This window comes from Cariama cristata, unplaced genomic scaffold (assembly GCF_000690535.1).
Source record: "Cariama cristata isolate BGI_N322 unplaced genomic scaffold, ASM69053v1 scaffold9511, whole genome shotgun sequence".
Taxonomy (NCBI): domain Eukaryota; kingdom Metazoa; phylum Chordata; class Aves; order Cariamiformes; family Cariamidae; genus Cariama; species Cariama cristata.
This window is the reverse complement of record NW_009598689.1, coordinates 52,395-77,772: the sequence shown is the minus strand read 5'-3', so window position 1 is coordinate 77,772 and position 25,378 is coordinate 52,395. Positions and strand designations below refer to the sequence as shown.

Sequence of the window (25,378 nt, the reverse complement as noted above, 5' to 3'; positions counted from 1 at the left end):
TAAGTCATTAAATGTGGGATTGTAGAACTTCCTACATTTCATCTAAATTCAGATGTTTGGATATATGTCTTGTCTTTATGCAAAAATCGCATTCAAAAGTACCTAAATTGGTTCTGTTCTGTAACTCTCAGGCTGGTGTGCAGCCAGTGTGCCAGACTATCACCTTTGCAGTATTCCTGTTGAAAAAATTGGTGATTTGAAGGGCATTGGGATTGAAGAATAATCTGTTAGTCCAACCATTGAGAGCCACCGCTGAGACGTTATTCTAGGTGTATATTTGCGTATTCATAAATACATTTTAACAAAGGTAAAATGGTGAACTGGAGAAGTATGTTTTGCAGTGTCAAAGCGGAGCAAAGCTTGAGTTTCTGTCCTCATCTAAATTAGGGTTTGGTTTTTTTTTCCTGTTAGTTGACTGTACTACCTGTTAATGGTCGGTTGTTTTTTGTTGTATAAATGTAGTTTTATTGCTTTAGTTAATTTTAATTTTTTTCTTTTTAAACAGGATATTTCTGCTCAAGAAAGCAATATATTAGGGGCGTTCTGTGATATGAATGTAAGTTGTCCATTTTTAAATAGGTGCACATTTCCTAGAAACTTAAAATAGCAATGTTCATTCCTTTCTATAGGTTTGGGTTATACTACTGTAGCTTTTGAATTTCCATGTTTGAATTGATCTAGTATTGATTGTTCAAATTATTCTTTTTTTTATTTTTTAATATATTTCTAGGATGTAGAAGTACCATTGCACTTGCTTCGTTATGTTTGTCTGTTTTGTGGAAAAAATGGCCTTTCCCTCATGAAGGATTGTTTTGAATATGGAACCCCTGAGACACTGCCGTTTCTTATAGCACATGCATTTATCACAGTGGTATCTAATGTAAGTATTGTCTTTAAATTGTTTAATGTTAAACACAAAAAGTAAAAGGACTGAAGTGTGGAAGAATTCTGTAGGACCAGGGAGGGAGAAAAACACTGTAAGATTTTGCTTGTTAGGATTGTGAGGTTTGCTGGTCCACCGAGCATTTCATTATCCAAACCCTACACATCTCCTGTAAGCACACAAGTAGTTTTGCAAGTTTGTACCTAGGTAGGAAGATTGTAACAGCTCCAGAAAATACTTAAAAAACGTTGTCTGAGGTCATTCCTGTCCCTGAAATTGTGTCATGGAAATGTTTTAAGCTTCTTCAGGCTATATTAACGTTTTACCTATTTCCTACAAGGCACAAAGGAAAAGCCTATGGATTTATTTTCTTCTCAATTTCCTGTGATTTTATATCATTATACACATTGGCAGCATAGAAGTAACTATCTTTTATTGTCACTTAGTTTTAGAATACATATCTTTCATCATTTCTCCATTTTGAAATAATAGTGATCTTTGACTAGCAGAATTACAAATTGATTTTAGTAGAGATTCGAAGGAGATTGATGACAGAAATAAAAAACAGTCTCTGAAGAAGGACATATGAAGACTTAGTGTCATGTGAGAATGTGAGGTTGTGACCTGTCTTCTGAATGTAACATATAGACAAAAAGGAAAACAATAGTTTGTAATGCCTTGTATGAAGTGAGTTTAACTTAATTTTGACATTGATTTCAATTTTAAATAGGTAAAGCCATATCCTTCCTTCCACACATCATCCCTCCTTCCTTGTTGCTGTTACTGACTAGCCAGGATGATGTTCTAAATAAATATTGGAGCATGTTTGCATAGAGGGAACCAGTGACTGAAATAAAGCTTGTGTTGGTGATCTGTGTCAATCACTCCTGATCCTTTTAGTGTAATGGTTCTTAACTTGTGAGAGAACAAATGAGTAAGGCCGTGATATGCTCTGTTCTTGTAAGCTTGCACAGGACTGCTGCAGAACCTCTGTGTGTTAAATTGTTGAGATATGTTGTCTTCTGGCCCTCCCTGTATGGTCTGATGAGCTTACAAGGCATGATCTGATGAGTTCATCTCTAACTGTTAGTGCAGCCTGCAGTCTCCATCAAGCCATCTGCTGAAAATGTATGGTCTTGTAGGTTATTCTGATTTAGAAGTAAATTTCAGTCGTGGAACCAAATATTTTTGCATGTCTGTTTTTTGTTTTATTTTTTGTGAGAATGGGCAAAACTGTTCGGAACAATGAGTGGCAGCTCCTTATCACACCAGCATTTTTTTCAACAAACATTCTGACTGCAGATCCCATTTCCTAGATATCCCATAGCAGTTCATGTTTATAAACTGCATCTGCCTTTCTTCTTTGTCCTCTTTTGAAGTCTTTATGTTTCTTGACATAATTTGTTTATTTTCTTTATTCTCAGCAAAGTTTCTCCTTTCAGATAATTACTTAGCAACTTTGCATTCATCTTTTGCTCTGGTGGGTAATACATTTAGCTGTCTCTTGCAGCTCTTTTAGATGAATGCTATGGTTAGACCTGCTGGATAAAATGAAATTAAACCCAAACCATAACCAGTAGAAGTACTGTTTCTTCAGCCTCCTCCAGCATTGTATCTTTTACCATTCAACTAGAATCTTTCTTTTGAACTCTGTCTGGCTTTGCTGACAAATCTATGTGAGTTAGAGGAAAACGTTTGTTTTTTTTAAAAAAATTATCTTTAGGTTTTATCTGTCAGTTCACTACAGAAAGCATAAGAAAATGTTTTATGCGTAACGTGCTTTATTCATCCACTTCCCACCGTTTGGTGTCACTCGGTGTACTTGTTAGCGGTGCTTCTGACTTCCAAATGCAGTATGTTTATTAGTTCTGAATGAGGCAGCTAGTTTTTTTGACAACATACATTTTACCTTGTTGATGTTAAAAAAAAATTTTTTCTCTACCTCTATAACGGTGCATTAGCTTCTAATTTTGATGTGCTGTTTCTCTTTCCTTTTTATATCATCTCACTATATGAGTCATATAACTTGAGTAAATATAAATAATTTAGTAAATGTTTCTGATTGTCTGTGAAATGATATACCAAATCCCAATAAAACAAAAAGAAATGTTCACAAGACTGTATTTTTTGTGAACTAAATATTGGTGATCTCAGTAAGAACTCATGCTGATCTGACTTGGTTTTATCCCAATGCATTTGAGTTTATGGAATTTATTGATAGTGTGAGATTTATGAATGACCCTGTTGATAATAGCGCAGTGAACAGCTCTGCAATGTTAACTGTTAACTGGTTCACAACGTGTAAAGCCAGAACCATAGTGTATAGTAACTCTTAAATACATTTTCACAGTTGTACTAACTCTTGAGAATGGCAGTTAAGTAGCCATTATTGTAAAGACTCCTAGGAATATTCATGCTGGAATTTATTTTAAGGTCTGTGAGATGAATAGGTTGTTTAGCTACCACCTTAAGTTTTTTGAAAATATTTTCAGAAAAATTGTGGCATGGATGAACCAATCATTTTCTCATTAAAAAGTTAGGCTTAGTAGTAAGCTCCAGGAAGTAGAACAGGTGGCATTGGAAATAGTAAACTGAAGTCAAACAAATAATTTGCTAACAACTGGTAAGATTCAACTTTTAGCAGACAAGGCTGTATAATGGTGTGGAGAGCATTTGCTCTGTTGCTTCCACAAAGGAAGGCGAATATCTCATTAAGGGCAGTCTCCAGGTGCATGTAAGAGAAGACCATTACCACAGATTAGTAAAGCCTGTGGGGAATGGAGCTACTTGTTTGTGATTATTGGTGTCTCCTTTATATAGAGGACATTAAAATTATTGAGAAGATGTTTCCTTGAATTTTCTTATCCAGCAAATCTTGTTTGAGTAAATGTCTTTGTCAGACAAGCTTAGGTTTGTAATAGTAAAGCCAGCAAATGTAATATAATGCAATTTACTTCACACAGGGAGTTGGCCAGTTGGCACTCTTGTTTTTTCTCCAGCTCATGGCTCTGCAAGATGCTTTCTTAGCAACCTGTATTGTGGTTGGATTGACTGTTCCTTCTTAGGATATTTCTTTGCTTTTTTTTTTCAGTTAGATACTTGGTTCCTGCTTTCCTCCCACATTTCATATTCCATGGTATTTTCTCAGTCTAACTACCTGATGTTGTGTTGATCTCCTTAAAAAACTAACAGAGGCAGAGCGATCAATGACTTACAGGTTGTTCGGTGGAGGTTTTAAACCTCGCTGAAAAAGCCTGTCATTCATTCTGTACCATTTCAGTTTTGTGGATGTTGTGGAGGAGTAACTGACTTCTCAGTAGAGATGAATTAATTGAAATAATGCTGGTGGTTTCCAAAATGTTGGTTAAATTTTACTGTATGAAACTTCAAAAGTCAGAAATAAAAACTGTTGAGAGATGCACTGCCTTTTAGAAATGAATGACCTGTGATAAAAAACAAATAATAAAAAAGCCCAAAACCTCTGAAGCTTGAGAACAAACAGATGCCGTAAATACTTTGTCTTAAAAGCAAGTGGAAGCAAAAACAGGGTGATGAAAGTTGAGGATTTTTAATTAATTTAATATCTTTTATTTTTTGGTAATTTTATATATGCTAATTTATGTCATTTTGTTTAAATAAATTAGTATATTTATATTTGAGTTCATGATAAAAATTACATTTTCATTTATAACATGAAATTATCCATTCATTCAATTCTGAGGATGAAGGTTGTATGCAATGCAAGTATACAGATGAATGAAATCATTTTTCAAAAAGAAATATATTTGCTTTTGTGTTTCATACTGCATATGAGAAAGAGCACATCGTGTTAAAAATCAAATTGTGTAAATACAGTAGTATCTTTGTCATCCTTGCAATTCCTTGTCAAAATGTTATTTAATTCCTGTTTCTAGAACAAGCATCTTCTAGTTACACTTTCTATCTTCGGGATGTTAGGATTTTTTTTTTTCTTGAGACTGCCAATTGGATCAGAAGTTTGTTCCAAATGTGGTCTTTTTTGCAATGTGAAGATTTGGCTGGTTTGTCTTGCACAGTAGGTTAGTATTGTTACTGTGTAGTGTTAGCTGCATTGTAAAAAGTAAGGCTGAAAGTATTTTTTTTCAAACTGATTCAAAAAGTTATTTGGCTAATTCCGGAAATGTTTATAATAAATGCTGGTGGCACAGTTTTTCTACAGCCTAATGTTTTTCTCTCCTGTCAAGAAAGGGAATTTAGATTTTCTGCATATAGAATTTTCCAAAATCCTGGTGAGAATTTAGTTGTTAGCCAGGATTTATTGGATCGGTTGCAAAGATTAAATGTTCTTTTAAAAATAAACATGGGAGTTGTAAATTGACATGATAGCTTTGAGTAACTGAGTGTTAGCTATTCACAAGGTTTGTGTGCGCACACGATTAAAATTATGTGGGTAGTAGTAACCGCTGCTAGTATTTCATCTATGCTAGATCCCTTACCTGGCAAGTAGTTGTCTTTCTGTAACAGGTTTAACAGGCTCAGCATTCCTTTTTGAAATGCAGATGGAACTTCTAACTTTGCTTGTGTAAGTAGTTTGGTTGGTCCTCTTTTCCTCACAGCGGTGCTAAATAGCTGTTTCAGGGTTTTTTTTTCTCTGCACACATTTTTTTCCTGCATACAATTTTGGAAAGGTGGTGAAGGCAGAATGGTAAATATGGGAATGCAAATATGGTAGTAAAAAACCTGTGCTTAATCACTGGTTATAAAACATAACTTTATTTTATAGAATATATAAGCCCTAAGAAGCAAAACATCAACACAAATCAAATAACTTTACTTGGTGTAGGAGAGATTTGCAAGGAACAGAAAGAACGGAATCATTTTCTGTACACTTTAAAAGAAAAAGGAAAAAGAAACCCCACAAGGCTGAGTAACTGAAGAAACTACAGAAAATACAAAAACAAGCCATCTGGGCAGCATGATACTATTTATACAAAGTTTATATTTTCCAGTTGACTAGAAGAAAAGATGCAACTCCTGTTTATAAGTCACAGAAGTATTCCTCAGATAACAGTTTTGAAAATTAGAAAATTAAGAAATTGAAAGAATTGAAGTTGAATGAAAAACAATAACTTTTTTAAAAGTGGGGTTGCACGTGCGAATGTACCAGCAATATTTCATTTTTTACCATTCTCATTAAATGTCATTAATGAAATTTTTATCTATTTATGTTTTTGCATTATAGATCAGAATATGGCTACACATCCCTGCTGTCATGCAGCACATTATACCCTTTAGGACTTATGTTATCAGGTAAATTTTTAATTTAAGAATTTTTCTTGTGGGACTTTTTGACAGCACCTATTTATAATTTTGGCTGATACACTTTTAATTGTTCAAGTTGTTACTCTGACTGCATTATTTCGACAAGGAGAGTGAAGGTAATGTTTAGAGTTAGTTTGGGCAGCTCTTTACATCTGTCTGATTTCAGTATCAATCAGGTCGATCTTGTTAATAGCATTTTCAGTGTGACATCTGGCCCCATTCTGACATGTCGCGTCAGGTTCGATTGTAATACAGTTTCACCTACTACAGTATCTTCATTAAACTTTGCATAAAATTTACCATGAGACGATGTAAGGAGAAGAGCAATATGTAGTGATTGAGATTTCATATACTGAGTTTCACTGAGTTTTAACACTGCTTCACATTTTTATATTCTGTATTTCCAGCTGGCAGGAACTGAAGTGTGATCAAAAGTCTACTCGCACTTTTATGTATCTAAATATATCCAATGCCAAAGATTTTCTTTATATCAAGCTACCTATCATGAAAAACACTTTAAAATTAAAGTACTTATAAAGATATTTAATTATACAAGCAATTTATTTTTACTGTGTTTCTCAGGACAGCAGAAAAAAATCCAGTGAGCTGCTGATGAAATCAAATTATCTTGTGTGTGTGTGTATCTGCCTGGAGCTGGAGGGGTGTGGTCACAGATAATTCTCCTTCCAGTGGCCCAATATTAAACTTGTCTCGTGCAGGCAACCTAAAAGGCCACTGCTCTTGCATGGACCCACAGCTCCTCCAAGGCTCTGGATTTCCCGTAACTGTAATACTAGAAATGTGGTTATACTGGTTATAGCTTACTTCCCTGATAGCAATAAACGTGCCTTTACAGATTATATTGTCTTAACTATACCAGTATAAAATCACACTCTTAACAAAAATAATTATATTGGCAACAAAAAAGTGCACAGAACAATGAGGCCCAGGACTATGTTTCATGTTTTAATTGTAAAGAATTTTAACTGTAAAAAAATTAAGTACTGGCTTGGCTATTGATCTGTCTTGCTATAACATTGTCTCTACCAAAATGGTATCAGCAGAGAGAAGAGTATTCTGATCTTTTATTAAAACATATCACTCTTGAGTTACAGTCCAGCCGTCTGCGCTGCTTTAATGCTAATGTGTTATCTTTAAAATCTTATAAAGGTAATTATTAATCATGAAGCAGTCTAGGAAGGACAGGCAGAGGTTCTTGTCTCAGTACATACTCCATTAATGGTTGTGTGTGCACCTGGAAATTTGGTTCACGAGCCTTACCTACCTTCTTGTGATGTATGGAAATTAAAAAGGGCGTTGAAGGATCAACAATTAGAGATAGGCTGATGAGAAGGAACTTGAGTGAGACACAATAACACAGCCTGCAGTCTTTGCTGTTAATCCTCACTTGCTTGTCATCCTATAATTCTTAAAGCATTTTCTGTTTTATAACTGTAGGTGTAATTAGGGTCACTGGAATGAATAGAAGATTTTTTTTTTCCTGTGTTCTCCTCATCTTTTCCTCTTTACCCACAGAATATTTGCGTCTGATTTGACATGTGATTTGTCAGCAGCTTCTTGCCATAAATAGTGCCCTTGATGTCTCTTCTTAGCATTTACAATCCGTTCATGTCAATCAGAACAGTAATATTGATACAGGATACATCTATGGAAAACACTAGCAGTTTAGAGAAGGAAAGGGATGTTCTCCCAGTTTCTGATTTTCACAACTGAATGCTAATGGGAGATCTGGGATTTCTCAGCATTATAAAATCCAAAGATTTGTTGTGGTTTTTTTTTTTTTGAAGATGCACTTACAGAGTGGGACATGAAGCTTGGACGCCATATCACAAAAAAAATCTCTAGTGCTATACCTTTATATGGGACAGAAGTTAACACAGATACCTTTGGTAAAAGATTACTTTCTTGATGTATGCAACTCACCTCATGTGGTTGTCAAGCTTATAGATCTTATCTTAGCAGCTTGGGTCTCTAGGTTTCCATCTGCTTTTTACTTTATGAAAAATAAAAAAGGCAAACAATTCTGGGCACAGCCGCACAACACTTTTGAAAGAAATCCTGCAATAGCTTTTGCTGCTACGCAAACGACAAAAGAGGGCTTGGAGAGGCTTTTAAACTAGAATGAGCTCTTGGGTCTCTATTGGACTGTTAGTCCGAGTTGCTGCTCATGGAGGTTCCTTGCAAGAACTGCCTTTTGGAGTGCTGATCAGCATAAGCAGAAAGAGAGAGCATCTGACTGGCATCTTAGCAGCATCTTTTATCAGATGAGGTTAACCTTTATGTTCCTGTTCTGTGGTTATTTCTACTAGGAGTGGATAAAATGAATAGCAAGGTGTGTATTTGTGTAGAGGAGACCACTGCTGGGATTTGCAAAGATCATAGACACAATCCTGTCATTATTGCTACTACTGAAAAAAAGACTAATAAATGTTATTTTTTGCCTGGGGAATGGAGCACTAGCATTCATATCTTGCCTCTGAAGGGCCTGTGTTTTTAAGCAGTTTAGGAAAGAAATAAAGGACGTGAATTAAAAATTACATCTTTCAGTAAGGAAGCCAAGTGGTTTTGACCTCCTCAGAAGAAAGCTTTTATTGATCCTAATACCTTAGAATTCTGCATTTCAAATTGCAAAATTCTCATAAAAAAAGAAGAGACTTATTGACAAAGTGACTGAAGAAAATAAGTCATAACTTATTGCAATTATAAATGAGGGGAAGTTGTTGATGGTGTCTCTTTTATAAAGACATTGGTTCTATCTGACATCCACCTCAAGATCAGATATGAGAGATGCTCTACATGGTTCCAGATACTGAATGCCTCGAGAGCAGTAGCTATAAACGGTGGTGTTTTGACAACAGTGTTTTTCAGTGGCAAGATTGATGATTGAAAGCATCATGGGTAGTTCTGTCCTTTAGCAAGATGACTAGCAATGAAGTCCAGTTCATGAGAAGTAAGAGATAAAGTTGTACGTCTGATATTGCAAATACCTCTATAAATCACCAAAAAGTGATGGATAGTATGAAGGAAAAGGCCTAAAATTCTTCTTTCTTTGACATCACAGTTGGTATCACCTACTTAATGTTCCTCTGGTAAAATCTGAAAGCCGAGTAGCATTAGCACTGACCAATATCATATTTAGTTCTAACCTTTTCTCTTTCCCACCCTTTTTCCTCTCTCCCACTTCGAGATGGATCTTGATAGAATTTTTACGAAAGATTCATGTCTCTGCCCCAGTTAAGGAGAAACAGAACATTCTGTGCTCAAGCACATGGAGAGGAAATTGCAAGTGGCAGTTGCTCCTGTGTTAGCCATGTAGTTTCGGCACAGGGCACAAGCATAGCACTGGTATATACAGAGGAAGTGGAAGCTACAAACAGAATTGTTGATCCACGATGCTTCCTGTGGAATACAGTGAAAGAGATTGCAGCTGAAAGAATTCAGATTACTCTTCCGCTTAAAAATACTTTTCTTAAGAATTTGGGTTTTATGGCAGTGCCCAAGACCACTCCTCGCTACTAAATGTCATGAAAAACTGTTATAATAAGCCTTGAAGTTTTCAGTTGCAAAAAATATTTAACTCCTCCCAAAATCTGAACATTTATGCTGTAGGTACAAAGAATAGACAAGTTAGGAGACAATAGCCAGGCGCGGAAGTAAATTCTTCATATCACTGAGGAGCGCTGACTCATTCTGCTAGATATCTCTTTTGCAGCTGTGATCCAAAGGAGTCATATTAAGGGAAAAAAGATTATTTCACAGCTGAGTAGCTGAAGTCCTGAAGCATCAGATATGATTGTAAGCGTTACATTAACATGGAACTGCACGTTTAAAACGGAACTCTCCCTGTCCCCAAATACAGCAAATTTAAATAGTTTCAGTAGACTAAAACTGATTTTTTAAAAATTAGCATATATGTATATATGTTGCTTAAATGTAGATAATGTATATTCACTGATTATTTTAAGTGTGCCAGGCTGGCACGACAGGTCCTATACATATATAGACTATCCTTTATGTATATGTATAAAAAGTGGTATGTTTCTTTCCAAAAGTCTCATTTAGGTAAAAATGTCGAATTTACTAGATTACACGGATCCTGAAGTATCATTCATATGTTCCTTTAAGACTTAATGCTTATCAGAATCAAAAAGATAAAAATTTAGGAATTAAAAAAAATAATGAAGGACAGAATGGAAGCTATTATTAAGCCATTATATGAATCAGTCACATATTCACATTTATGTACTATATGCAGTTCTGATTGCTCCATCTCACAGAGATAATAACGGAACTACCTAGGTGATAGGAAGGGTGACGAAGGTAGAACATAAAAAATTACATTGATAGGAGGAGAGACATAGTCTAGGGTTTTTTTTGACAGGGAGATGGCTGTTATATGAGTGATACAAAGACAATAAATAGGGAATGATAATTCATTCACAGTTTTTCAAAAACAAGAAACAGAGAACATGCCATACTATTGCCAGGTTGCAGACTTAAGAGAAAAATGAAAGCAGATTGTTTTTCATGTGAACGTAATTGTGAAACTAACTGGCATAGGTTAACGAGAAAGCTAAAAGTATAAATAGAAATAGATAAATGAATTCACAGCAGTAGATAGGTTCATCCATTTTCTTATGTATGGGATAAATCTTTCATCTGCTTTTGGAGTGGCTATTTTGGGCTAAATAGACCTTTTGCCTTTCTCTGGTATCACTGTTCTTATGTAAGGCAATGCAGCAAATTTACAGTTAGTCAATGTAAGGAAAGTTGTGTGTTAATTGCCGGTGCTAGCTAAAGACTTCTTTTTTGTTAATAATAACGTTCTACTCGTAAAAGCATAAAATGGACCTAGTTTGCTGATACAGATGGATTTAAGCCACTGTATCTTTCCACAATAAAAATCAGGCTTGGTCTACTCTGCAAATTTCTATAGTTTTAATCCTGGTCATAAAGATATGATCATATTTGATTTACAACCAGTGTAGTAGTGCCAATAAATTTTCTAGTGTAGATGTAGTTGTACTTGTAAAGGCAAGTGTGCTGTCTTCTACATTTATACTGTGCCTGGTTAGAATAACCCAGCTGTGTTAAAAAAAACCTGGGAGGCAGGTTAACAAGTAAAAAGTGTTCTTTTCTCTATAGCTTTCTTTAGGGCCTTGGCGAAACAGATTATACTGTTGAAGTGCTGTAACTGTGAAAATGCACCTACCCGCTAGTTTCAGTTATTATAAAGTTGGATTTTTTTTTAAAACGCTGTCTCTTAATTATATTATAATACAGAAGACATGACACAAGTCTGATTCAGGCTTGGACTAAATACACTAAACGTGCTGAAAGAACCTTAACAATGTTGTTGTAGTGTGAATTTTATGAATGAAAGTAAGTTTATGCTGATACTATTGCATTAAAATAAAAAATATTTTGTTCTGTAAAACTAGGTTAGTATAGTTGCTTCACCAAACTTTCTAGTGTGAGGAAGATTTCAGGTGAAAGTCCTGTTACAGAAATCTAGTGAAGCCACAAAAGCACCCTTGTTTCTGTATATGTAGATGTGTCCCTTCCCACCTGTCCGTTGCATACGAGCACTCTTTATCTGTCCTATGTAAAACGAGAAAATTCACATAATTTATGTGAACATCTTTGAGATCTTTAGAAATCCTGTACAAAACAATTGAGTAGGACTTGATGTGCAGTATGAACATTGAAAAGCTTTGAGGACCAGGGCTGGTTATAGTTTGCATATAAAAATGGGGAGATAAAAACTGGTCTGAGGTTGCTGATAGTCATATTGAGATTATTATGTTTTGTAACATGGACCAGTGCATTTTTTCATCAGTATAACTCCTGTCGCCTGTCTGTAGGTTAAAGATAGGTCACTGGGTCTTGTTTGCTGCTGAACTTGTTCAAATGAGTATTCCCTTCTTGTTGCTACTTTTCTTTTATTTAGAAATCATAGCACAGAAGCATTACTTTCTTGCCATGATCTGATTTCCAGTGCTCCACATGAGAAGACAAATTTCACAGTTAATAACAGTGAAAGATCTGATTGCCTTGGCCCTGAATGGTCCTTCTTTTGTCCTACGGTTACTTATCTGTGATTTCTATCGTAGATCTAGAGTCTCTATGATTATTTGCACTGAAGTCTCTCTTTTGTGTTTGACAATGTTAAGTATCATTTAAGTGTGTTTATTTTAAGGCCTCTACACAAGAGCTGTGAAAAAGGGTCTCAATCTAAATAAGAATCAGGGCCTGCATTTTTGCTTTAAAAAAAAATTTACTGATGTTTATATGATGTAAACGCAAAGGAATAGTGCATAAATCTAGTTAAGTGTAGTTTAATCTCTCTTGTGTTTTTTAAAAGATTCGTGCATCTGCTTGGCTGATCTCTAAGGATAGATCCAGGCTTAGGCTGTCAAACAAACGGATTCTTAACATGTTTCTGGGTAGTTAAATCTGGTTTGTATGTAGTTGAAACTTCAAAATGCTCAAGTACAGCAGGAAAAATCAGTTGTGCTCACCTTGTATTCATGTACCTTTCACTGTGCAATCTTTAATTCCTTTTAATAAGCTCAGGAAAGTCTGTTTCTAAACATGTTTCTCTTATGCATTCAGTTTAGAAGAAATTATCAACAGTGCCAGTGTTTTATATGTGAACTTTACAGGCATTTCAGCATGGATTTTCTTGGTGTATCATGATCTTGTAGTTGCTAGGTAAGACTAAGGTTGTGCTAGCTTCTGTAAGTTAGTTTTTATAAATGGTTATTTCTTCTGCGTCACATTTGCAGAGAATATCTGTATTAAGACGCATTGTGCATGATTAGATGACCCCTTATCTAAGATGTCTGCAGTACGAAGAACTTAGCTGTTTAAAATTCTTCAGCATTTTTGATTCCTGTGTAAGATTCCTGGGGTCCTTGGTGGTGCTTCTTACGCGTCCTTAAAGATCATAATCGCTGTCAATAGAAGAAATAACTTGGGCATGTGTTCTTGTACTAACCTGTTGCAAAAGCAGTGCTGTGGCACAGGGAGTACTGATGTACAAGCATACATACAGTGTATGGTTATGGCAGAAGAGATGTGCATGTTCTGTATTTGCTCTGATTGTATCAGAACATCATTGCACAATTACAATTTTTTTCTGTTCTGTGACTGAGGCCACAAACAGGGATGTATTAATCTTCAGGGTATTCTCACTGTCAGAGCGTTCAGTTTGTGGTCGACTGGCACTGTTTCCAGAAATTCAGTTTCATAGTATATTAATATGTTAAGCGGATCATGACACTTCAGTTTTAAATAAAGTAAATAAATGTGAAGCAGCTCTCTGGAGGGGGCACCTTCCCATGAAACAGATAGGAGATTTAGGCTTCCAACCTACATTTCCGAAGAACTCCATGGATTTCCTGTCATTTTGTGGAATGAAAGAAATCTGAAGAGGTTTAAAATAAGAAATTAATTTACTTGTAAAAATACTATGCATAATTCTGTTTTTCCTTGGTGTTTTTTTTATTGTTGCCAACTTTTGATAGTGGTCTTTCAAGGCTTGGTGCTCTTACAGCTGTTGGAAATATATATTTGCTGTAATGAAGATGATGTTCCAGGAATGTTCTAGTTTGAATCATGCCCCTTTTTTTTTTTTTCTTCCATTTGTAATTTATTCTAGGTATTTATGTAAACTGTCAGACCAGGAGTTGCGACAGAGTGCAGCCCGGAACATGGCAGATTTAATGTGGAGCACAGTTAAAGAACCATTGGATACAGCCTTGTGTTTTGATAAAGAAAGTCTTGATCTTGCATTTAAATACTTTATGTCTCCAACTCTAACAATGAGATTGGCTGGGCTGAGTCAAATAACAGTAAGAACTTTTTAAAAATATAAATAATATTTTAAATACAAATGTTTCTTTTTGTGTTTTGTGAGTTACGGACTTGTTTTGGGGGCTTTTTTCATGTGTGAAAACAGCAGAATCCTCTTATATGCAGTCTTAGGAAATGATAGTCAGGATTGTGAATATAGGGTTCACTGAGGTAAGTCCAAGCGATGGCTGTGTTCTGTAGCATATGGAACAACATTTCCTGAACAATTTACCGTGCTAAACAGAATTTATAACCGTGTTTTGTGACAACTATGTTGACATTAAGTCCCTTGATCTGGCTATATTTGTTGTTTACAATGGCTTTCAATCTATTTTCGTTTTTACCTTCACAGTGTCTTGACTCTACTGTAATTAGCTGCTTCTTTGTATTGTACATACCTCTTTTTCCTGTTTGTTTAGTATGGTCTGTTTCTCAAGAAAGAGCATTTCTGCATTAATTAGCAGAAGACGTAAATATATATAGCATCAAACAGAAATAGATTAAAACCAAAAAACCCCACCCTTCTCTTTCCCATGGAAATGCTTCACTTTACACCAGTCAAGATATGTTGTGTATCCTTTGTCATTGCTTCCCACATGCGTATTATAGCCATGGATAGACAGTTGTAGAGGTCAAAAGTGAAGTTTTCATTCATTTGAGCCTTTTCAATTTTGTGTTTCTTCTCATATTGCTGTATTTAAGATTTGTAGCTCATGTCGTGTTTGCCTTAATGCACAAAATGATGAATAAGAACAAACTATAGTAGAATGAACAAAAGTGTTCTCCTTAAGTTTTGTGGCATTTTCTGAACACATTTGGCCTTCTGTGTTCTAACTGATTACGTAGTATCAGTCAGTGACTCTCTTCATGACTGTCAGTAAATAAAGTTTACTTAAACTTGATTTTGATTCTCACTGTATTTATATATAGCAGTACTTATAATTGTTTTAATAAATGCCAATTCAAAGTAACCTGTAAGTATTTCTGGTCAGATTGTTGGTGGTTTTTAACCAAAGTAAATATTTAATTTACATAAGTATGTGACCTGTAAGTTAAAAAAAAAAGGTCTGTGAACTACATCCACTCAGTATTAATCAAATGCTATTCTAAGGGTAACTGCATTTATTGGACTTGAGTGCATTGTCCACTCAGTTTTGCATTTATATGAATGAAAACATAATGCAGTTCACCCAGTAGAGATGCTAAAGCACAATACAGAGAATGTCAGCTTTTGGAAGAAATAGTGACATTACTGTAAATATAATTTATATACATCAGTAATTTGTATGACTTCATATGAATGCTACATATAATATACTCAATGCCTGAATTCTAATCTTCTGTCATAATTAATCGGTATAAAGTGAATATTCAGGGTTCTTTTTGTGTAATAAGAAAACTTCAGAGAGTTGATGAAGTCTTAGGTGAAAGTATATATTTTTATTTTGATTTTTCATTGCCCTGTGCCTTATTACTTACACAGTAATAGATACCTCATAATACCTGGCAGATGCATTTTAAAATGTGGCCATTAACTGGGCATAAAAGTAACTTCCTTTTTTTTAATTCTGCACAGTTTTGGAAAATGTCATTTTCAGTATCATTGATTTTAAAGTAAATTACCAATGTTTGCATAGTTCCAATTACATTAGATTTTTATTCCTATAAGTGCCATCCTTTGGTTTTGTACAATTGTCCTTGTTCAACTACTGATGTATATCTTTTCATGTATCCTTACCAAAAGAAAGTCTGAAAATAAGAATGCATCGTTTTTTTTATTTTTTCAGGCATGTAGTTCATTTAAGGGAATGTGAAATTGTGTAATTTTAGGTAGTTATGTGTTTTGACCTGTTATGATTGATAAATATGACTGTAAAAGTGAGATTTTTAATGATAGACATGTATTACCAGAAGCAAAATTTTACAGTATTTTTAGACTAAAGCAAATCGGTTTCAGCTTGTAAAAAAATGGAATATTGTTTGTTAATAAGTTATTGCGTCTTTTTTTATATGAATAGTCTCTAAAACTGCTCTGGAACACTGAGACAATTTGTTCTTTCTCATTCAAATCACAGGAAATTTTCTCTTCGTTCGTTCTCTTTGTAAAAATCTTACAAAGATATCTTTGGAAGAAGCCTCTTTTGATTTTTTTTATTTTACTTTTGAGTTTGAGAAGCATTTTGCTTCGTTTACTTTTGTATGCCTTACCTGGAACAACTTTAATTGCCAGGTCTGTGAAACTTGGAGTGTGAAATCTGAACCAAAATTCACAGAAATTTTAACTGTCTCTTTACTGAAGTTTTCTGTCCACTATGTAAACAAAGATGTGCTTACAAAGATGTAATGTAGTTCAGCTTCGTTAGTATTTTCACATAAACTTCTCTATTACAGATGTACCTTCATGACTACTTTTTTGAAGTTCCTTTTTTCTGTTCACATCTTTGATGTCTAGGATTTGTCAAAGTAATTTCATTGAAATGTTTTTCCCAACCAACAGCTTCCTGTTTTGTATTCAAGACTTTAGAACTACGATACCTGCAACTGCAAAATGTTTTCCTTTCCTGGACTTTCATTTGCCAAAAGTTGAGCATTATCCTTGAAGCAAATCTTCATTTCATTTTGCAAATAGATGTGAAGATTCAAGGAAAACTTTAAGCAAAATTATGTGCAAAATATTTTAAAGTGTGAATTTTTCAATATATACTTTATTTAAAAGAAAAATTTCTTCTGAAAGTTCATATGGAAAGTTGACTCACATGCAAATTTCTAATTTCACTCATAAGATCAAGACTGAAATCATAGAATCATTTCGATTGGAAAAGACCTTTAAGATTGAGTCCAACTGTAAACCTAATAGATTTGATCAAATAATATCTGTGACTTGCCTAGTTGTTCCTTTTGCAAGATAAATGTACTTTTGCTGTCATTGTGGAGACAGAAATTGTTGACCAAAAATATCCATCAATCTAAACAGATGAATGTCTTCTAATATGGAGGTGTTGATTTGTGTCTGCCAAGAGATTTTTTTTTTTTTTCTGTCTGACAGCTAACATGACCAGTCCTAAAATTAAATCTTTCTGCTTCGTGGAACCTCTTGAGACTGACAGAATACATGCTGTATGGCATACAGGGATTATATTTGCTTACTACCAAATATAGACTTGCCTTCCTTGAAGAGCAGCATATACATAATGTGTCATATCATCTGACTAAAGTTCTTATTTACAAAACAACGTTGAAGACAGATACATGAAAGTTAATTTTAGCAAAGTGGAAGCTTGAGTGGTTGAATATGAAGTTGGAAATAGCTACAGAAAAGAAGTGCAAATTGTAAACCAAGATATACCTGATGCTTTATTTTTGTTGTTACCTTGTTTGTCTTTGATTTCATCTCCCAGTCATGTGTTGAGGTGGTTCAGCTCCAAAATACACTCTTCTCTCTCTACTGTTCCCTCACAAATAGGACTCTCGGTTTTCCTGTCCTTCCAGTTACAGATGAACTTAAGTATGTGAAAATGAATGCTCATAACTGATCTGGCCATCCTTCCACTTTCAGTTTTTCAACCCCTTTTTATTTGGTTCTGTGCACTAGTGAAAATGCAAATGTGACATTGTTACGTTTTTCCTGAACAAATTCAGTGCAAAACTTAAGAGTGCATATTTATTCTTCTTGCATTGGTTTCCAATGTAGAAAGTTTAATGACCTTTGATGTCTGGGTCTTGAGACAAGACTAGCTAGGGAGATGCCTTTTTGTTCTCAACTTTCTTTGCTGAAGAATTTATACCTTTGTTGTATTTCATAACTAACACATTTGTGTTACATTAATTGAGTGTCTGGGCACAGGCATCTTTAGCTTCTTACAATGTTTCATGTATGGTAAAAAACTGTAAAAGTATTTTATTCCCTCTGGCATTTCATGGTAACAAAATATGAAGTGAGAAAAATGTTGGGAGGTGTGTGAGAATAAGGTGGTGCAACACTCTCCCATGTGTACTTTGGTTTGCGTTGTTGTGTCAGAATTCTAAGACTTCAGTTGAAATTATTGTAAAAATGGTTTGAAAATTCCAGTATGAAAAAGAACACCTTTTGTCAAAATCCTTTGGATAAGGATTTTGTATGGGGAACTTGGATCAACATGTGACCATGGATTTGAAATGGGTGATATTAACAGTTCAGTACTCTTGCACTCTCTGATCTCTTTCAGAACATTTTTAGTTGGGGCACAGCTCTTCAGAAAAGCCAGTGAACTTCCACTTCTTTATTTGACCCAATTCTAATTGGTCGTAATGATTTCTTCGTGAAGTTCTGTTCACATGTTTTTCCACTTGTAAATATGTTTCATTTGAAAGTATCTATTAATAATTTATCTATTAATAATTTTGTGATCAGGCTGTCACGTCTCACTAATTTTAATGCAGATTTTCAATTTTGTTTCTTCAAAAAATTTTTTCTGCATGAAAATTGTTGAGATTGGACACAAATCTTTGTGTAAAGACTGCAGGAGATCAGCTGTCACCCAAATTGTAGACTGCATGTACCAGACTTGTTTCAAGAAAGAAAAGAGCAAAATATTTTCATAGTTATGCAACAAATTTAATTTCAGTTTCGAAAATTCACATTACTGTGTCTTCAGTTTTTTTGAAAACAAGATGACAAATAAGTTTTATTGCATAATTTTAAATATTTGTGAAAAATCTTGTATGTGTAAAGAATTGGATGCAGAGCCATCTCTGTATTTGGAAAGTTGATGCTGAGGAGAAGGGTGGAAAAGAGATGTAAACCTTTAACAGGCTTTTTTTCTTTGGGATGTCTTGAATTTATCAGTTCAGATACCTTTGAAAACTTCATTTGATATAAAAATATGTAATTTTCACTCTCCAATTTTGTAGACTTTCAACACAAAAAAAATAATCTTTGCTGTTGTAGTAAACCTTACAATAATGGGGAAACTCATCCTAAAACATCAGTTTCCAGAGTATGTGTTTCATTTCTCATGAAAACCTATGTGCAAAGTGACTGCTACACACCTTGTTTTGATTTCTGGAGTGGGTGGAGTTTTGTAACATCATTTAATTGCTTTAGTGAAAGAAAGATGGATTAAAAAAGAAAATTAATTCCTCTTGCCTACTAGAATGTCTGTTCAAATTTTTGTCAAAGCGATTTATTTAAAAACATTGAAAGTTCTAGAAAAATTTGTTTACCGTCACTAATGCTATTTTTGAATATAAGAAAACTACCTCACAAAATATTTAGATAAAATTTTAATTTTTTTTCTTCCTTTTTCTGACTATAGAACCAACTTCATACCTTCAATGATGTGTGTAATAATGAATCATTAGTTTCAGACACAGAAACGTAAGTAGGAACATTATTATGAATACTTTAAGTGTGCTATATGATTGCAATTCTGCTGTATTTTTGTTCTGGATTATACACAGTGTGGAGTAGTGATAATGTGAGGCATTTATTAGAAATATTCTAATCATGGGTTTAATAAATGGTTTTAAGTGGTGACTTTAAAAATATTTCTGAATGTTTCTGGATTTTTTACTGTCTTAAAAGAGAGAGTCAAGGTAACCTTTAGAAAAATGTAGATACTGAAATAATACATACCTATATCAGACCTTTATCTCCATTGTGATGTATAAATAAGAACCAGCTAATTAATATCCAAGTTAAATTTTTGCCATCTTCTCGTTTCTCCTGATTATTTGGTTAACTAAGACTTGCCTTGCCGTCAGTGCTCCCAGCCTTGTTACTAGTTTTGCGCTGAGTCTGTGAGGCTATGCTATTTATTGTTTTTCTTCAGATGTGTTTAACAATTCTAAAGGTGGCTGCCATAAATCTTCGAGAAGATTCATGTGTGGGATTGTATTCCAGTGAGGAAATATATTGATTTTTGTAGTAACTCTAAACTTAATGCTAGAACTATCTAGAATTTAGACAAAAGTACGTCTTTAGGTAGTTGAAATAATTGTTCTTTTGAAATATAGGAAAGATATGTAAAATCTAGGATTTTACTTGTGATATACTCTATACATTTATCTTGGAGTGTGATATACTCTTTACATTTATCTTGGGGGTTGTATCCACATGCGTCTCTGTCTCACTGCAAACACACACACTCCACTATCTTTTGCTCATCGGTGAGAAGTCTGTTACAGCAGCAGTTGGCTTGCTTTTTTGTCTGGATAGTTTTATTATAGATGGTTTTATTTTAACACCTGCTTGCTGAAATTTGGCAGCAGTCAAGACCACAATACTGTAGATTTCATGTAAATAACAACTGGAATATTTAAAACTAAATTTATGGTAATAGATTGATATTTTAAAAATAAAGAATCAGAATCTAAGGCAGTTTTGATTCCATAAAGATATGAAAACACTTTAAGAATACAAAAGAAATAACGACTTGTGATCAACTTTTTCTTGTCCTTTGTCACTGAATCAAGAGGTCAATGTGAATCCATGCTATCCATTTATTTCAAAGTAAATTTTCATATATAGTGTCAGAAAAAAATTAAAGAATTCTTGTCAAGTATGACACAAATGTCTTACTATGCTCTGGTGAAACCTGAATGTAATGTCATTAAGCTCATGTACATTTAAAAAAATTTATGTTATTGTAGTAAAAGTAATCACATTTATTATTTTAATATATTATATTAATATAATATATACTTACGTATAATTATTATTTATGTATTTTGTGCCCTGGGAGAGGTGTTGCTTTTTTTCCAAAGCCTCTAGTTCTGTAGCAGTAGAAGTAAATGCTACCGGAGGATAACACATTGAGGATGTGAGGTGGCTTGGTTGGCTGGGATATTATCAATATTGTACTGCCAGTTTGTGGTGTATTCTTACACTGGGACTGCTCCGTTTTATCCATTTCTTCTCCTCCTCCCTTCATGTTGAAAATCTGAAACTGAGGTGTTTCTTGGTTAGTTTCTCTTCTCAAAGACATTGTGAAAGAAATAGTTTTTGAACTAGTGGTAACTAATTAATAACATTAACAAGAAGTTATTGCACCAGTTAAACTTAGTAAAAAGCTGTTTGATTTTCTGTGTCAAATGTAAAAAAGGGAAGTTATCAACAGGGGAAAAAGAGAAGAGTGCTTAAATTTCCCTGCAGAAGAGCAGATGTACTTGCAAGAACATCAGATTTATTTTAAAGCTGAAGGAAATTGTCAAATTCTCATTTGGGATCTTTCTTTCTTGGCAAGGGCATCGGTAAACAGCCTGTCATTTGAAAGGAATGCAGCATGAACAGAAGACCTTCTTTTCCACTGTTGTAGTATGTGATTTTTTTTTAATCTGAATTCCAGTCATTCTAATGTTTTACCTGAGAAGTTGGGTACAAATCAGCATCAAGTATTGCTGCTCCTCTTCAGATATCTTTTGGAATCCCTGCTTTCTTCCAGCCAAATAATCAAAAGGCTGGTGCAGAGGGATGGGGAAAGTGTCTCACTTCTACAGTTTGTTCGGTACAAACCTTCCCTCTCATTAGAGACTCTTCATGAGAAATTTTTGGATGAGAAGGCACTCAGAGAGTTGCCAGTGATTGAATGAGCAGCAAAAGGAAAGCTTTTCATTCCCGTTCTCTTTCCTTAGTGGAGAAAGGAAGTCTAAGATTTATTTTGTACCTTTATAGCCTCTGCAGATTTATCAAAGGAAGATGTTTTGCAATATGTCTGGTCATCCCCATTATGTGTTTTGACTTTTCCAGATGCATTTGGAACTGTCAACCTTTGGGATTTCTCCTTCTGTATCTTGATAAGGTGGGTTTGCGGGAGGTATTTTTTTAAAAAAAAACCTCAGCTATCACTTAGTCCTAGCGCTTCCCTTTTGTTTGGAAGTATCATCAGGATTTTTTAGCAAATGCTTTGCAACGGTAGCTTCCCACCTTTAGCTGCATGGTTGCAAATTTTTCCATGGTACGACAAGCTAAAGCATCTTCTGTGTAGGAAAACACTGAATTTCACAATTTGTACTTGAACGCAGCAGAATTTTTTTTAATTTAGCTATTCCTGGCTCTTAAGATAGAATCAAATTCTCTGCAATCTGAAGTACTGAGGAGTATGAAATCTATTGAAGCTAAAAATAACGAGACTGAACAGAAGAGTCTTCAAGTCTTTGAACAGTGATTCCTAAAACTATTTTGCTGATGTCGGTTAGTGAAAAACGATCATGCCTTTCAGGGAGAGGAAGTTTTTTGGGGTTTCTTTGTGCTCTTTGGACTACAAGAGGAAAAAGTGTTGTTTCTTCCCTAATGAGAACACTGTCAGCTAGTGGAAATAACATGTGTAAAGAGATATTTTGTTGTGCTCTTCACTTGGCAGGCAGCCAAGAATTTGAGTTTGAGGTTTAAGGTTGATGCTGAGATGACCTCCTGCCTCATTTAAAAAACTTGATTACTCTCACTTAAAGGGCTTCCTACAGGTTAATTTCAAGTGTCCAAAATACCTTACACCTGTGAACAGAAAGATCTGGACTATTTCTTCTCCTTTCTTTTCCCTCTCTTGCCTTATTTATTGAGATATTAAATTGGAAGTTTTGTATTGCTTTTTCCTTTCACCACTGTTCTCTCAGCTCATGTTACCTCTTGCTTTCTCAATTTTTGTCTAAGCTCACCAAGTGAATTTATGGCAGCATCATTTAAATGCCTCTTCCCCTCTCTCTATTCCGCAGTCTAGGGATCTTTTCAGATTTTCTCTGAAAAAAAATAGTAGTAAAGTTTTTCACTCAGCTCACTAATATTTCTTTCTGGTGGCATACGCGTAGTTTAATAAATATTCAAGATGATGTCAGAGTGGTGGTTTTGGAGCCTCCAGAGCGTCAAATGGGAAAATGTGTGCTCACAAAGAAAAACGTGTGCTTGAATGTGTGTTGGGAAGGTGCCTGCTATATCCTCTTTGCATTTCTGATCCTAAATAGTTGAGATCAGTGTTTTGCATCCATTATTTGTGATTTTTTTTCAAGAAATGTTAGTCTTCATCCTTTGCAAGCTGCTCATTATATTGCTACGTTTTTTTTCTTCTAAGGTTTTACATTATGTTTTTCAGTGATGTTCCTGACTTGCTGTTGTATTTCATCCACTACTGAGCTGGTGTGGTTTTGTAGCTGCGTGGTGAATTGTGTTGGGAATTGACTGCTTGGATAAATAAGGTTTTCTCTGGGGGGGGTATTTTGCTGTAGGATTTGTTCCTGGATCTGGGTCATCATGTGGCTACCAAGTATTGCACCACAGCCTTAGATTAAAATGTTTCTAGGACTTTAACGCAGTCCTGTTACAGAGGCATTCTTTGACCTACCAGGAAAATGCATAAACTTTAGTTTCCTTCTGGGTAGTTTTATTTACAGTAATGAACAACACTCAAGCCCTAGTACTTGCCTATCATAAGTACAGTTCACAAACATCAGGTTATATCACAAACTGCATAGCTTCCGCTCTCTTCCCTGCAGGCTCATGGAACGCCTGGGGAAACTAATGTCAAAAGTGCTTCAATTTCATTTCTTGAAAGTAAAACAGTTATTTTTGACAGACATGAAGTATCAGTGAATTTAAATTGAAAGTCTAGGGAGAGATTGATTAAGTCTAAAGATCATCTAGCCCAGTATGTTGTATAGATTTCCAGTGTGGGAAAGATTCGGAGGCAATTAAACTAGAGTAGCTGCTACCTCTACTTTTTCATTCTCGTCTCCTCCTCCCTCACCCACAACACAGACTTGTAGAGAGTATCAAGTTCTTTAAATGACCTTTCCTCTTGCTATCCCAATTACTAAATCTGTGAAAAATAACTAATACATGTTACTACCAAGGTGAATGTTCTTACTACTAAGGTCTGTATGACTTAGATACCTAATTTGTAAAACCATTCTTTGTACTTGCTACTTTTGTATTGGAGGGAAGAAGCATATCTATACATTGATCATAATGCATATTTTTCACTCTGACTGTTTTCTCACAACACAGACTTGTAGAGAGTATCAAGTTCTTTAAATGACCTTTCCTCTTGCTATCCCAATTACTAAATCTGTGAAAAATAACTAATACATGTTACTACCAAGGTGAATGTTCTTACTACTAAGGTCTGTATGACTTAGATACCTAATTTGTAAAGCCATTCTTTGTACTGCTACTTTTGTATTGGAGGGAAAAAGCATATCTATACTTTGATCATAATGCATATTTTTCACTCTGTTTTCTTCAGTATGAAGGAGGAAATTTTTTCTATAACCTTTTGAAGAACTTACTTTAAAAGAAAATTTGAGCATATTATTACTGAAAATTGAGTTCTTGCTAAGTTGCCTGAACTGTAGTGATATCATATAGTAATAGTCATAAAATAATTTGCAAATTGCTCTATGAAAAAATACTTTTGAATTATGAAAAATACAGACTATATGAAAGAAATTTTAACATAGCTAGAAATTGAAATGAAACTGTATTGAAAAATATTGAAAATTACACTTCAAATCTTTTAATAAAAAGTTATTCTAGGTTGCCCTACTTATTTGTGGCAACTCAGAACTCAGTAAATTTTTATGAACTGGAATGTATCTGAAATTTCTCCAGGCTATCGGGCTTTTGATAATTATTAAAGTAAAAATGGGGTAAGTGACGATATACAAACTTAAATCATAGGTTTATTTATCTATAGGCTGGCAGTTTATTTTGATTTGTATGGAGTTCTGTAATTGCATGTGAGTTAAGGTGCTCACTCTGTTTGAAAGTGAGGAAACTTATCAAGGAGCTGGAAAGCCACCAGATGAAAAAACATTTCCTGAAATGGAAGTGTTCAGGAAGTAAGTTAGACATCCTTCATTTACACTGAAATTAGCTTTCTTTGGTGAATCCTTGAAACTGCCTCCATAAATATATTTCTTAGTATATCAGAGAATTAAATACCTTAGTGCTGGTAAGAACTTTGTCATTTTAAAAGGCAGTATATTTAGTGATTGGCGTGCCCTCAACAAAACTTTCTGGGGGGAGCAATTCCTATGGGAAAAACAAAGGCCGCATTCTGCCTTTCACAAGGATCCTCTTGTTTTTGGTCATCCTCAACAAATCCATATCAAATGAATGTTTACCTTCAGAAATCTGAGATGTCATTTTATCGCAATTGAGCTCACTAGTAGGATAAAGAGTTTTTTTACCACTGAGAATACGTCCATTAAAAGGAAGCATTCCTTCAAAAGAATAATCCATTATTTCTCAGAAGAAAAATGTTGCAGATTAGAGATAGAGAACTGCTATTCTAATTTAATAAAATGTGAAGGAGCTCATTCTATAAGAGAGTGTTTGTTCTTTCCTTT

General features: G+C 34.6%; 1 protein-coding gene across 1 annotated transcript in view; it reads left to right on the top strand.

Annotated features, from left to right (window-relative positions):
- Positions 1-505: 505 nt before the first annotated feature.
- The window catches only part of USP34 (ubiquitin specific peptidase 34), a gene marked incomplete at both ends in the record, with an annotated part of 76,143 nt that continues 51,270 nt past the window's right edge, over positions 506-25,378 (top strand). Inside the window, 5 exons of the mRNA XM_009709393.1 lie at positions 506-556; positions 731-880; positions 6,105-6,172; positions 13,869-14,061; positions 19,357-19,418. Of these exons, the coding sequence (XP_009707695.1) occupies positions 506-556; positions 731-880; positions 6,105-6,172; positions 13,869-14,061; positions 19,357-19,418 (524 nt within the window). The remainder of the gene's footprint in view (positions 557-730; positions 881-6,104; positions 6,173-13,868; positions 14,062-19,356; positions 19,419-25,378) is intronic.